At 43.2% G+C, this 13,347-nt stretch overlaps 1 protein-coding gene across 1 annotated transcript in view; it reads left to right on the top strand.

Annotated features, from left to right (window-relative positions):
- Positions 1 to 13,347, top strand: part of SMG1 (SMG1, nonsense mediated mRNA decay associated PI3K related kinase) — a 168,755-nt gene that overhangs the window by 24,105 nt on the left and 131,303 nt on the right. The window contains exons 4-7 of the mRNA XM_018572528.1: positions 2,494 to 2,630; positions 5,855 to 5,913; positions 6,833 to 7,046; positions 12,379 to 12,462. Of these exons, the coding sequence (XP_018428030.1) occupies positions 2,494 to 2,630; positions 5,855 to 5,913; positions 6,833 to 7,046; positions 12,379 to 12,462 (494 nt within the window). The remainder of the gene's footprint in view (positions 1 to 2,493; positions 2,631 to 5,854; positions 5,914 to 6,832; positions 7,047 to 12,378; positions 12,463 to 13,347) is intronic.

Here is a 13,347-nt window from a genome sequence, read left to right as displayed (position 1 = left end):
GGGGGGCGCCCGGTATTTTTAAAATTAGCGGTCATCAGCGGCTTGTGAGCCGCTGATGACAGCTATTAATTTAAAGGGGACAGTCTGCTGAACAGTTCTACTATAAGCTGATGGTCGCTAAAGCGACCATCAGCTTATAGTAGAACTGTAAATGCTAGGTCCGTACGACGTACTGAGCTGGCCAACTGGAAGCACTTTTGTAGCTCCGTACGACGTACGTCCTTGGCAGCGAAAGGGTTAAAGTGTTTTTTCACATTTGCAGTCAATTTTGAAATAACCCTCCTAATATACATGTTTTTATGTGCATCTATTCACACAGCATACCGACAAATAATTAAAAAAAATATATATTTCTAACCTTTTTAGATGTTTTGTTGCAGCAGGCAGGATGACAGATTCCAGGTTTTTCTCCGCACCTTCAGTCATCTGTCCTTTTATAGAAAGACTTGGGACTGAAATTTTAGCTTTTGCAAAAGTTTGCTTTTGAGGATAATGTTTTATTTTAAGGATAATGTTTTATTTTAGGCAGTTAAAGTGGAAAAATGGAACCGAACTAAAAAAATGGAGATTTGCTTTGTTTTAGGGAACATCTAGAAATATTAAATGTGCCTAGGAGTACACTGAAAATGTGGTTTTATCTGAAATTACCCCTGAAAAATTGCAGTGCCCTTACTGGTATGAGAGACTACAGCTTCATAGCTTAGTATCTGGAGTGTGAGATCTAAGGCACTGTTGCCTCTGATTGCTAGTGTCCGATTTGGAGTGACATTCGTTGATGTCACTATTGTGCTACCACTGTTCTTGCTAGATGCGCTGACATGAAGCAAAACCCTGCCTCTTATCAAGATGTCTGTAGCCACACACAGACACAGTGCATGGTAAGTCAGTAACAGAAAGATCAGCTGCAGGGACACGCAAAAACGCACCGCACTGCAGTTAACAGCTGACAGCCTCACTCCACAAAAAAGGGAACTGTAACGCGGTAAAAACGCGCTGCATGCATAGCACCGCGTCTGAAGATCTGCACCAGAAAATGGTGTAAACAAGCCCTAATAGTTTTGTTTTTTTTGAAGCAGTAAAAAAGAAAAGCCTGTATTTAATTTATAACTAATTTTACAATGATTTGTACCAGAATCATTTATAATAGTGTAATTTAACCATTTTTGTACTTTATACCCCTTTTTATTAGCAGGCTATTTTTCAGTTTAAGTGCTATGAAAGTTTGTGACTCGGTCATGCAACCCTGTACCCAAATACATTTTAGACCATTTTTGTGAGACAGAGCTTTCTTTTGGCTGTATTTCATAACCACTAGCTTTTCTGTTTTTGTTTTTTTTCCCCCCTATATAAATGGGGGAAAAAAGGCCAGAATTTTAAAAATAAATCTTGTTCCCTTACATTCTGTTTATAACACATATGAAATAAAAATGGCAAGACAGTACCAACACCCCTGAATCTGACCCCTTTTTAAATAGTAGATACCCCAAGGTAATGCTAATTTATTCCCAGTTTTTTCGGGAAACGAAGAAACATGCTGGAATTGCGGTGATTTAATGGAGCTTGGTAAAGGTACACTAGATACCGTGCATTAATAATGTACTGGTCATACACAGAGGGAGATTGAGGTGAAGGGTTAATTTGCGGGCCCCATACAGTGGGAGGATGGAGATGAGGGGGTTAATGTGCAAGATAAGGGAGGTGACAGAGTTGATACACAGGCATTACAGGGACTGGATGGAGCTGAGATGTATAGAGGAGGAGGAGGAGTGAAAGGGTTCAGAAAAAAGAGGATCCCACTGTCCATTTTAAATCCCTTTCCTTTGATCTGCTGCTTCTGATCCATTTTTTGCATAAATCCTTTGGAAACCCTCACTTCTTCCCATTTCTCTGTCGTGAGAGGAAGGCGTAATATGGTTTATTTTGTGATTGCTGTGATTGGTCTTCACAAACAGTCACAAAGTTCAGAGCTGCTTGGATCAGCTCTGTACGCTTTGCCTGTGATTTGATCCGCCTGACGATGCTCAGATCATTCAATAATGGGCGCATTCTTGAGTGACGTTTATAAACTGCAATCCAGAAATACGTGTCTACCTTCCCGCCTGTTTTTAAAAATACAGTTGTAGTTGTTGGTGTTTAAGCACCATTGTGTAGTCGGCTTTTTACCACATACCACCACGAAATTACCACATACATGATCTAGTTCACATGTGGGTCACATGCTTCTCCATACCTGGAACAACGGGTTATTTACTTTCCACTGTTGAATAAAGCGGTGGCAAAGGAAAGGTCAGTGAAATAAATCAATAAATCAAACCTGTTGGGAACTTCTGAGAAAAGACACTAATTACTCAAATGCATTTGGCCATCCTGATCTTTTTCATCTTGTACCACAGGGGTAGTGGGCTTACTGTGAGTTCTTTACCAACATGATAAATGAATGTCTAGTATCGAAAAACATAAACCTGAAACTATGTGTTTTTATAAATCCCACAGATCGATCGCTGTCCTATTCTGAAGAGTCTCGGCTGTCGAATCTTCTTCGGAGGATTACCCGGGAAGACGACAGAGACCGAAGACTGGCTACCGTTAAGCAGCTGAAAGAATTTATTCAGCAACCAGAAAACAAAATGGTTTGTAGCTTTTTTTTTTTTTTTTAATTCTCTGTATATTAGTGGTAAATATGTAGTATGTCACAGAAGTCTTCTCTTCTCCAATGCTATAGCTGTTTCAAAGAAGAACATTCTAAAAACTGCATGCTGTTTGTTCGTTTTTAAAAATGTATTTTTATTTACAACGAACATAAGTACCTGAACCTGTCTGGATATTTTTCTCCGGTTATCCCTTTGCACAACACCACTATGAGCTACCCAGGTTCTGCTGTATGCACATGTGCTGATGGAGATCATACAGATAGGAGAGAGCAGAGCGGATGACTTACCAGCAAGTTGCTGCTCCATTATTCAGGCAGAAAGCTGTAGGTGGGGAGATGACCCAATTGTACAACAATAATATCGAGTATAATGGTGTTGCCCTCCTGGCTGTGATGTCAGCATTGCAAATCCCTTAGCAGATAAAGAGCTTAACAGATTGTTCACCATGGAAATCAGTCTACTTCCTTGTTTACAATAGGAATATATGTAAAATGTGCCTTCTCCTTTCCACTTGACTGTAGCTTTTGCAATTTCCTCTGTATTCTTATGAGTATAATTCTTATGAAGACACCGGGTGGGGAATTGATCATAGCAATTGTAAGTGTTTTGAACTCTCATTAAGTTGCATAGCATATATTTGCGCGGGATTTATGTTGCTAGTGTACTGTTCCTGAATGAGATTAGACCCTGAGCATACACTTTGCTTTAACTCTGTTGTCATAACATGTCTGATTCTAGACGCTGGGACAGTTCCGCTGTACTGGGTGCCCCCAGGCCAGATTCTTCTAATGGCTTTGCAGCATGCCTACTTATGGTGCTGATGTCTGCAGCATGAAATTCTGTTGACCTCTGAGGACAGGTTAGACTCTAAGAACAGAGTCCTCTTTAACTCAGTTGGGTGTGACCTGGATCCATCTACTCCCTTCTGGCTTTAAAGATGTTTACCCAAATGTCCCCATCTTCCCAGTGCATCAACAATTCCTACGCACTACCAGTTTGTTCTTGGACCTCTTGTTTTTACCAAGGTGCTAGCTCCAGTACTAGCACTCAGTGCTCTTGTGGCATCCCCATTATGGGATACTTAAGACAACCTACTTTTGAGGGAACAGTTGGCAAAGGCTTTGTCGGACAATGTGGCTTTTACAATCCTGACGTTACAGCAGTTCGGATGGGTCATGAAATTTCAGAAATTGTCACTCGAACTGACTCCTTGTTTGGAGTGTCTGTGTCTAGTCCTGTACACAGCTTAGACCAGATTGTTCTTTCCCATCAGAAATTTCAGACACTCTTGCACTCTAGACTTTGTGACATTCTGTCGTCCGGTTTCTGCAGAGTCCAATTCATGTCATGGAGGACCAGTGTGGCACTGGTTTAGTAGCTCAAGAGTCTGGCTCTAGACTCGGAGGTCCTTCCTTCTAGTCGTTTTTGGAGGTGTCTTAAGACAGACACCTGCCTTGCGGGCTTAAGAGTTGTCCTGGGCACCCAGTTAGCGCAGGGGACTTTGTTGTCCTTGGAGTCTTGTCTCCTGATCAACATCTTTGAGCAATTTGGTAGCCTCGGAAGTGCTGGACCATTCTGTTGGAGGGCCACCTGATCCGGTTTGTTGGACAACACCACGGCAGTGGTGTAAATCGCTTATTAGGGGGGAATCAGAAGTCTTCCTGGAAACAGAGGTGGAACAGACACTGTTCTGGGTGGAACTTCAATTGGGGCCCTGTCCACCATTTACATCCTAGGAGTGGACAGTTGGCAGGCAAATCTCCTCAGCTGGTAGCACATGGACTCAGGGGAAGTGGTCCCCTGACCCTGAGGTGTTTCAGGGTGGGGGATGCCAGAAGTGGATCTCCTGGCCTCTGGGTTCAAGAACACTGGACAGGTTTTCTTCAGTTACAGAGATCTCTTAGCAAAAGCAATGGATGCTCTGGTGGCTTTGTGGGATCAGTACACCCTGATCTATGCACTTCTTCCTCATCTGCTTTGCAGGATCGAGATGAGGGGCCTTCCAGTAATCCTCATTGCTCTGAATTGGCCCAGGCATGTTAGGTGCGCTGCTTTGGAACGACTCCTAGCAAATACTCTTTGGTCATTGCCAGGTCATGAGAATTTTCTGTCCCAAGGACTTATTTGCCATTCTTTTGGTTTGCTGGCTTTAGTAGAATGGCTGTTGAAGACCAGGTTCTGAGAGTTAGGGGCATCGCTGAAGCTATGATTTCTACCTATACCTATAATGTAAAAGCTGCTCTGGTCCATAAGGGATGTGCAGGGGTGAGAGGTTATAGAAAACCAAGGTGCAAAATAAGTCATAGCATCACAATTTTTTTAATAAGCTGCCCCTGGACCTTCTACTTGTGCTGAATAAAATAATCCAAAGATTTTCACCTCCATATGAGATTCCTAGTGACGGGTGGTGGTCCTAGCTGTCCATAATGGGGTCTTCCTTCTGAACACCTGCAGCTGCATCGGTGGGTCCATGGAGGATTCTTACTCTCCTATGTCATAGGATAGATATGAGAGTTAAAGTCAAAATTAGCTTGCTCGTGAATTTTGGGAATCTGTCAATTTTGTTTGGTTTCAGTACATGTAACCTTTACTCCTACTGACCTTGGCAGTCTTTGTTTCTCTAGTAGGTACTGCTACCGCTGTCTTCATACTGATGATCCAGTGCCTTGTGGTGCTGTATAGCCATAGAGGAAGAGCAGCTTTGCTTTTTGCGTGTCCCAACCCTTCTATAATCACAGAATATACTAAGAAGCTAGAACGTTTCCCCAGTGGACTTAATGAGAATAGGGCAAGTTTTTCAGTGATATATTTAGCTCCAGTTATACAGTAGTCATTTTAACTCAGTGTTTCAATAACATTTTTAGACTTGTTCTATTAAAAAGCTGTTACTACTTTTACCACCAACTAAAGGAGCAATTGTTCAGTCAGAATGTTGTTGGTTCTAAAATTGCAGCTGAAGCACATGATATCACCTATTTCTTGGGTCACAGATTAATTTAATCTGTATGTTCACAGAAAGCCATTAAGCGTATTCTCCCACCAGGGTAGTGGTAAATCCTGAACTTTGCACTGGTACCATGAACCAGTGGTACATGGTACAAATTCAGGAATAACCAAGCCCTATGTAATGCTTTTGTTCTGCATTTGTATTTGTCCTGTCTTAAATTTTCCTGTGCAATTTGTTTAATTTTTCTTTTATGTAGGTGCTGGTTAAACATCTTGACAATATCCTGACTGCTATAAATGATGTGTTAAATGAAAGGTATGTTTTCACTTCGAATGAAGTGGCTCCATTTAATCTTTCTATGGGATTTAAAGTGTACCTCTGTTTGCATTTAACAGTCTACAGGGATGAAGTATATGCAGGCAGAAATGTGTTCTAGATTTCAGTGCTGCATGGGCCCCAAAACCTGTGGGGTTTGGTTATATACTTCATAACTTTTGAGCTCAAGTCCACTATTTGCCCTTCATTGTTAGTGTATGGGCCAGCTTTAAAGTGCAGTGATAGACTGTTCGTTTTTTGTTCAGCCTGTAGGCAGAACGAAATAAAACCGATTTCCTCCTTCCATGCTAAACAGCGTGGATGAACGAATCTCCCACTGTGTCCTTTGTATTCTGACAGTAGAGGGTGTGCTGCTGTCAGAATACTGTAATATAGAAAATTGAATGTACCGGATAGAAAATCTTCAGGCGAACAGGGACTGCAACCAATCAGCTGCTGTCACTGTTCGCCAAAGATGATCTATCCGGTTCCTTCTATTCTCTGATCGAATAATGCCAGATGGTGCTGACGGTCACCCACTGTGTGAATTTTGTTCGGTTTATCAAGAACCGGCCAAAATTAGCACGACATATGAACAGTTTTACAGACCTATCGTGAGATGTGGTAGAGGGCTGCTCCTAGCATACGTTTAGCTCCTGAAATTGAGGGTATGTCATGTAGTGCTCTGAGTACTCTGGAAGACCTTACAAAGTATTAGTTTTTGTAATTATAGGAGTCTAAATTCTCTTAAAATGGGGTTTTTATATTTTATCGTGCGTGTGTTTGTTTATATGCATGTAGGTAGACCGTTCTTGTACAGACTGTGCACAATGCCTTTAGATTAGTACAGCTTTTTTACCTGTAGGTTTCCTGCTGTGCTCAAACAATATGACTGTCTTTTACTCTTCCACTCTTCCAGTAGCAAACTGCTTCAAGAACTGCGGCAGGAGGGAGCACAGTGCCTTGGCTTGCTCTGTGCTGGTCTGAGCTATGAGGCAGAGAAGATCTTTAAGTGGATTTTTAACAAATTTAGCTCCTCTTCTAAAGATGAAGTGAAGTTACTTCTACTTTGTGCCACTTACAAAGCTTTGGAAACTGTAGGAGAAAAGAAGGCATTTTCATCAGTAATGCAGGTATGTTTAAATGTATACCATAGTTTGCTCTGCCATGTTGCCTCCTGATATGTTAAAACATTTTATCAAGTGTTTTGTTTTATAAGACCTAATATACTCCGGTTTGGAGGTATCTTGCATTACAGATTACCCTCTTGGGCCATTTTAGTGTTGCCTTTTGTATTGGACACTGGCAAATAGAAAAATTGTAAACCAGCCTCCAGTAAACCCATCCTCTACCCAGAATCCCTCGGTTTTGTTTGCTAGCTTTCCTGGGAGGATGGACACCTTTTCTTCAGCTGTAGCCTTGTATATCTTTTTTTTTTTTTCCTGATTTTTCTTTATGGATTTAGTTTTTCATTAACTTCAATCAAGAATCCTTACTGCACTGTAGCTTAAACTGGTCTCTGCATAGCAGCTGCCTGGATTGGCCTTTCCTCAGCTTGACTTTGAAGTGCTGTACCCGGACCACCCCGGTCTGTGGATGTGCAAGGCTTGCCTGGAGTGTGACATTGGGTTTTGCATTGTGGTGCTTCCCAGACCTTCGTGTACTGGTAAATGTTAGCCGTAGAGCGCTTTCCAGAGCGTTTGCATTGCATCAGCGCTTGACCTCTTTTCTGAAGAATCATTTGTGAATAAGGCTGTGCAGGCTAATGCACTGGGAGCTACCTCTCTATTTGCACAGTTGGGTGTCTTTCAGATTTCTGCTGCTCCTTCTTACAAGTACTATGTGGATCTCTGGTCTGTTCCCACTGCCTGCATCTGGTGACCTTGTCACCTCTGTCCAATTGACCCTTCTCAACACCACTTGCCTGGGTTTAGGAGTACCTGAGGCCTCAAGACTCATCATGTCTTGCACTCACACACAGTGGGGGCAGTCTCCTGGTGGTACTGGGGGCATCTACTCTCCTGCCTTTGTTCTTTTTAGAACGTCTACAGCGGTAGAAACTTTCCCATTGCACCTGCTATTCAAGGTATTCCTTTATGAGGACTGGAAGCACCCTGAAGTGACCCTTAAGGGCCCCACTTGAGGGTGTGTTGCAATTGTTCCCCTTTTGAGAGGAATTCGTTTAATGGCAGTCTATTTCCACTGTGGATCCACCAGTGACCCGCCTTGACAGGAACACGACTAGAAAGGTAGAAGGCATGCTTACCTTTTTAAGGTTCCTACTGACAGGCAATATGTCTGAAGGTTCTCATTCATCCAGGTCATCGAATATCTGTAAAAAAAATAAGTCAAGGCAACTAGACTTGCTATATTTTTTTTTCTTAAAGACGTTTCGCTGGTCATCTAACCAGAATTCTGAATTGAGAAAGCTGGTTAGATGACCAGTGAAACATCTTTAGGAAAAATACAGCAAGTCCAGTTGCCTTGACTTATTTTTTACAGCTATACTGTCAGTTAAAATCCATCTTTTAAATGCCAGTTTGAACAGCCAATTCTGCCCTCCATTCTCTGTTGACAGTGACCTTAATCTGGCAAACTGTCAGATTGGGTTAATTCCATCAAAAGAAACTTTCCACTGCTGGGGTAGACCCTTGTTTCATGGTGCGTGTGGAGAAAATGTCTAGTCTTATGCTTCAGTTGTTGTGATGGCTTGTTACATGCATCTAAGCTTATGTCCTGCTTGGGGCTAATGCCCATAGAGATGTGCAGACGCATTCAAGAAGTGCCAAACTCGCTTGGCCCTCAAGGAATGTTTTCTCTAAAGCCCTTTGCTTGACATTAGTAATGTCATGGGAGATCAGAGCATACTGCTGCTTCAACATATAGGGTGTCTAGTAATAGGAAACCTGATTTCCCACCCTTTTGCTTCATCCATGGTGCTCCTGTGCCCTCAGTCTCATTTCCACTGAGCCGGCAAAGCTGGAACTCCGAGGTTGGCTAACCCTTCTGAACTACCTTCCAATCTGCATGTTCTGGAGCTGTCCCCCACCTGGGCCTCCAGTCCTTTTCTAAGGAAGATACCATGTCTTTGGGATTTACAAAAGTCCCCTGTGGTACATAATACTACTGTCCCTTGTCTCCAGAGAAACCTGATCTACAGGATTGACTGGGAGCAGTTCTCCTCTACCTGAATAAAGACCTGGACCCTGGCTGTCAACCGATCACACCTACTACATTCTGAGCATTTGCCCTTCTGTTCAGTCTAGTGCCCTCTCCTGACATCCCTCCTGTGCAAATGCTCCTTCTGTGAAGAGTTTGCTTTATGGATCCTTGTAGTAGGCACCTTCCTGAAGGGCCCAACTCCTGCAAGATCCATACAGATCGAGTGTTGAGTGAGGTGGTTCAATTTAAGCCCTTAGTAAAAAGGCTCACACCCTTGGTTCCTTTTATCAGGCAGGTGTTCACCGCTTCATCACGGGAGTGTAGGCAGTTGGGGGAACCTCTTCCTCAGGATGAATTCCACCTCAACTTTTTTTTTTTTCCTTTTTAGCTCCTTTCAGTCCCTCCTTTTCATGAGCTTGAGTTCTGAGCAGGCCTACAGACTTGTTTCTACATACCAAGTAGTAACTACTGTAATCCTTCAGCTGCTTCTGGTGGCTGGGTTAGTTTATTTTCCCTGTAACTGGGGGATTCTATTCTCTTCAGCTCTTCCATCCTTGGGACTGCAGTCTGGTTCCCTCCACTTTGGATGATCTCGCCTTGACCAAATTTTCTTATTTGGACTGCATTGGAGTGGGAATCCTCCTGCAACAGGGAAAGTAGCTTGGTCCCTGCACAAGGCAATCATGATAGTGTTGGCCTCACTGGCACTGCATGTTCCTAAGCACAATGCCTTGGAACTGGCTCTCCTAAACCAGCGGCCTCTGCACTGTAAGAGAGAGGTTTGCACACTTGAGTGCACATACGATCCTAAGTGGTGGACAGAGCTCATCACTGGAGGGCCCTGTGCTTTCCTGGATTGTCAGCAGCCTAGCTTCCTGCTGCAGGTATTCTCTGCAGGGGACAGAGTATGTCCAGAAGACCTCATTGGACCCATTTCCCTGGAAATTGATCCTACTTCTTTGACCTACAGTATCTTGGGGGTATCTTCAGTACCTTGTCATGCACGTATTGAGATGGAATACTTTTAGGGATTCTGCTAAGATTTCTGTCCCTTGTTCCATGGCTGTTGATGCTTTGCTGCATTCTGGTGGATCAGCAGCTTCTTAGACTCATGGCTGCAGTCTGGTTTAAGCAGGCTCCACAGCTATCTGCAAGCCCCAGTGTAACTCTGGATGTCAAAGAAGATGTTCTAGTTTCATCCGAGGTGCCTTTTTGATGATTCCCATCTCGCCAGTCTGGGACAATGGTCTAATTTCAATTCCTGCGTAACCTTTTATAGGTGTGCCCCCCTGCACCTGTTATATTGACTTCGTTGGAGTGAACCCTTGAGTTCTCTGTAGGGATGCACCGATACCACTTTTTTAAGACCGAGTACGAGTACCGATACTTTTTTTTCAAGTACTCACCGATACCAATTACCGATACTTTTTCTTAAAGGGGCAGGTCACATTTTTTCTAAAGCAATACAAAATAATGATTTTAGGTCAGTTTCTTCATATTATGAAGAACATGAAATGAATATTTATCATGCCATTGCTAACTAAGGCTTGTATCCCCATAGTGGGGAAAAATAGATGAGCACATGTCCAGACTCTAGAACACTGTATTGTATAGTGTGGCACAGCCATATCCAATTCTGCATACCTGGCTTTATATTATATTTTTTTTATAATATAAAGCCAGGTATGCAGAATTGGATATAGCTGTGCCACACTATACAGTGTTCTGGAGTCTGGGCATGTGCTCATCTATTTTCCCCACTAGGGGGATACAAGCCTTTGTTAGCAATGGCAAGATCTACTTATTTCATTATTTAATGTCCTTTTTTTTTTTTTTAATATTATATAAAGTTAAACAACATTGCAGGCATATATTATTTTTGTTCCATGTGCCCAGCCCCCATGCGGTGCTGCAGTACTAATAGAAAACGATTTTGTTTCTGCCTGGAGATCCGAACCATTTAAATTACCCTTTATCTCATTTTTGTCAACCAGATCCGTAACCAAAATGAACCCTATATACCAAAAAGATAAACCAGCTAACAAGAGTGGCTGGTTTAAAAAGGGTTAACAGAGGATCGCGACTAGTATTCCAATTACAAAAAGAGTTCATTAGATAAAATATCAGTTTTGGACATAAATATATCACTAACTGGTTTTAAAAAAAGCATGACATACAATTATAAATCTTCAGGTATGCAGATCTGTTTGTATAATGTGCTCTCATTCATATATGCTAGGAAGCCAGACGGCGTGTCATTACCCACCACCCGACTTCTTGATTGCCCGGGAAGCCAACTCCATTCTGTTTGGCCGGCTTGATGCTGATTGGCCGGAAAGCCGGCTTCCCAGCCAATCTGCATCGAGGCCAGCCAAACAGATCTGACAATATGGTGACATGACCCCCCCCCCAACCCTGCAGACACCTCATTCCCCTCACGTAGATCCTTAGCAGTAGTCATTACCGTACCAGTCCAGCTGGGCAGACATCGCTCTCACGGATCTGCCCACGTCTCCTGTGTGTACACCGCCCACCTGATTGACCCTCATCCTGCTACTGCGCATGTGCAGACTGCACAGCGCTCATTTAGAAATCATGCGCAGTAGCAGGCTGACGAATGATCACGTGGGCGCTGTGCACATAAGACATGGGCAGATCAGGAAGAGCTTGGAGATAGGTGTCTGCCCAGCTGGCAAAAAGACTGGTACGGTAATGACTGCTACTAAGGATCTATGTGAGGGGAATGATTTGTCTGCAGGGTGGGGGTTGTGTCGCCATATTAGATTTTGTTTTTGCCCGGCCAATCAGTATCAAGCCTGCCAAACAGCATGGAGCCAGCTTCCCGGCTCCATGTTCCCTCACGGCACTGCCTGTCAGAGAAAATCTCCCTCTGAGCGGAAGCTCCAGTATCGGGGAAAGGTATCGGAGCAGTTGGGCGAGTAAGAGTACTCGCCCAATTACTCGTTATCGGCACAGATACGAATCTTGAATCGGTATCAGTGCATCCCTACTTAAAACAATGTAAAGATGTAATTTATGACACTGGATGGAGTGAGGGTAGCAAGTTGCCTCTCTGACTCTTTACCTTTTTGGGTTTGTAGATTTTAGCTGATGACCTACTGAAATAGGTTATTTTTGTTCAACAGGATGGATAAGGACCTAATGGAAAAGGTGTGAAAAGAAACTGGAAGCTCAATTTTTTAAAAAATAAATAAAAAAATCTTCATAACTAAAACATATCTTCTGCTTTTCTTCTTCTTTTTTTTTTTTTATTTAAGTTATAGTGGTCTTCTCTTGTTTCAGTTGGTTATGACCAGTCTGCAGTCTATATTGGAAAACCTGGACACGCCAGAATTGCTGTGCAAATGTGTGAAATGTATCTTGCTTGTGTCCCTTCTGGGTTTGTTTTTTTTTTTTTTTTTTTATTTGTCATCTTGCCCATGCAGGTCCCCTCTGATCACCCTTAAGGTCCCATTCATGCAGGGCTTAAGACCGTGACTGGAGGATCCCTGTGTCAAGATTTCCTGATCTAGGTGGGGAGCCGGCTCCATGCTCCCTCGTCGCTAAATACAAGGCAACACGTGGCCCGCTTTCTGGCCAATCAGGAAGCCGGGGGGAGGGTATTGACTTGCCACCTGACTCCCTGATTGGCCAGCTTTCCAACCAATCAGGAAGCCGGGCGGCGAGTCATCACACACCGCCTGGCTTCCTCATTGGCCTGGAAGCCAAGTGACGGAGCATGGAGTCGGCTTCCTGGCCAATCAGGAAGCCGGGGGGCAAATCATTACCCACCCCCCAGTTTCTGATTGGCCGGGAAGCCAGCTCCCTGGTGACGAGGAAGCTTGAAGCCGACTTCTGGGCCAATCGGGCAAGTCCTGATACCGGAAGGTTGGGTTTTGGGAGCATTTGGGCGAGTACTCAAATCGGCACCGATTTACTAGTATCGGTGCATCCTTAACTATTACATGTATATTAAAATGCTTAATCACGATGTAATGCAACAGGAACATTCTCCCAACAGTTCACAGTTCATCAAAGTACAAAAAAAAGTGGAATACATGTGGATATAAAGAATCTTCCAATCCATGTCACTCAACACTGTGTTGGACCATTTGCCTGTAAGAATACCACTCGCTGGATTACATGACCACTAAATTATAGGAAGATCATATCGGGCATGGATGATGATTCCACTCTGTAAACCACATCAGACTAAAAGTGGCATTTCCAGATGTCTCAATGACACTGCTATCCAGCTTTCCACCTCTGAAG

This window comes from Nanorana parkeri, unplaced genomic scaffold (genome assembly GCF_000935625.1).
Source record: "Nanorana parkeri isolate BGI_ZX_2015 unplaced genomic scaffold, ASM93562v1 scaffold2060, whole genome shotgun sequence".
Classification (NCBI taxonomy): Eukaryota; Metazoa; Chordata; class Amphibia; order Anura; family Dicroglossidae; genus Nanorana; species Nanorana parkeri.
Note: the sequence above shows the minus strand (reverse complement) of the source record. Positions and strands in the feature narration are given on the sequence as shown.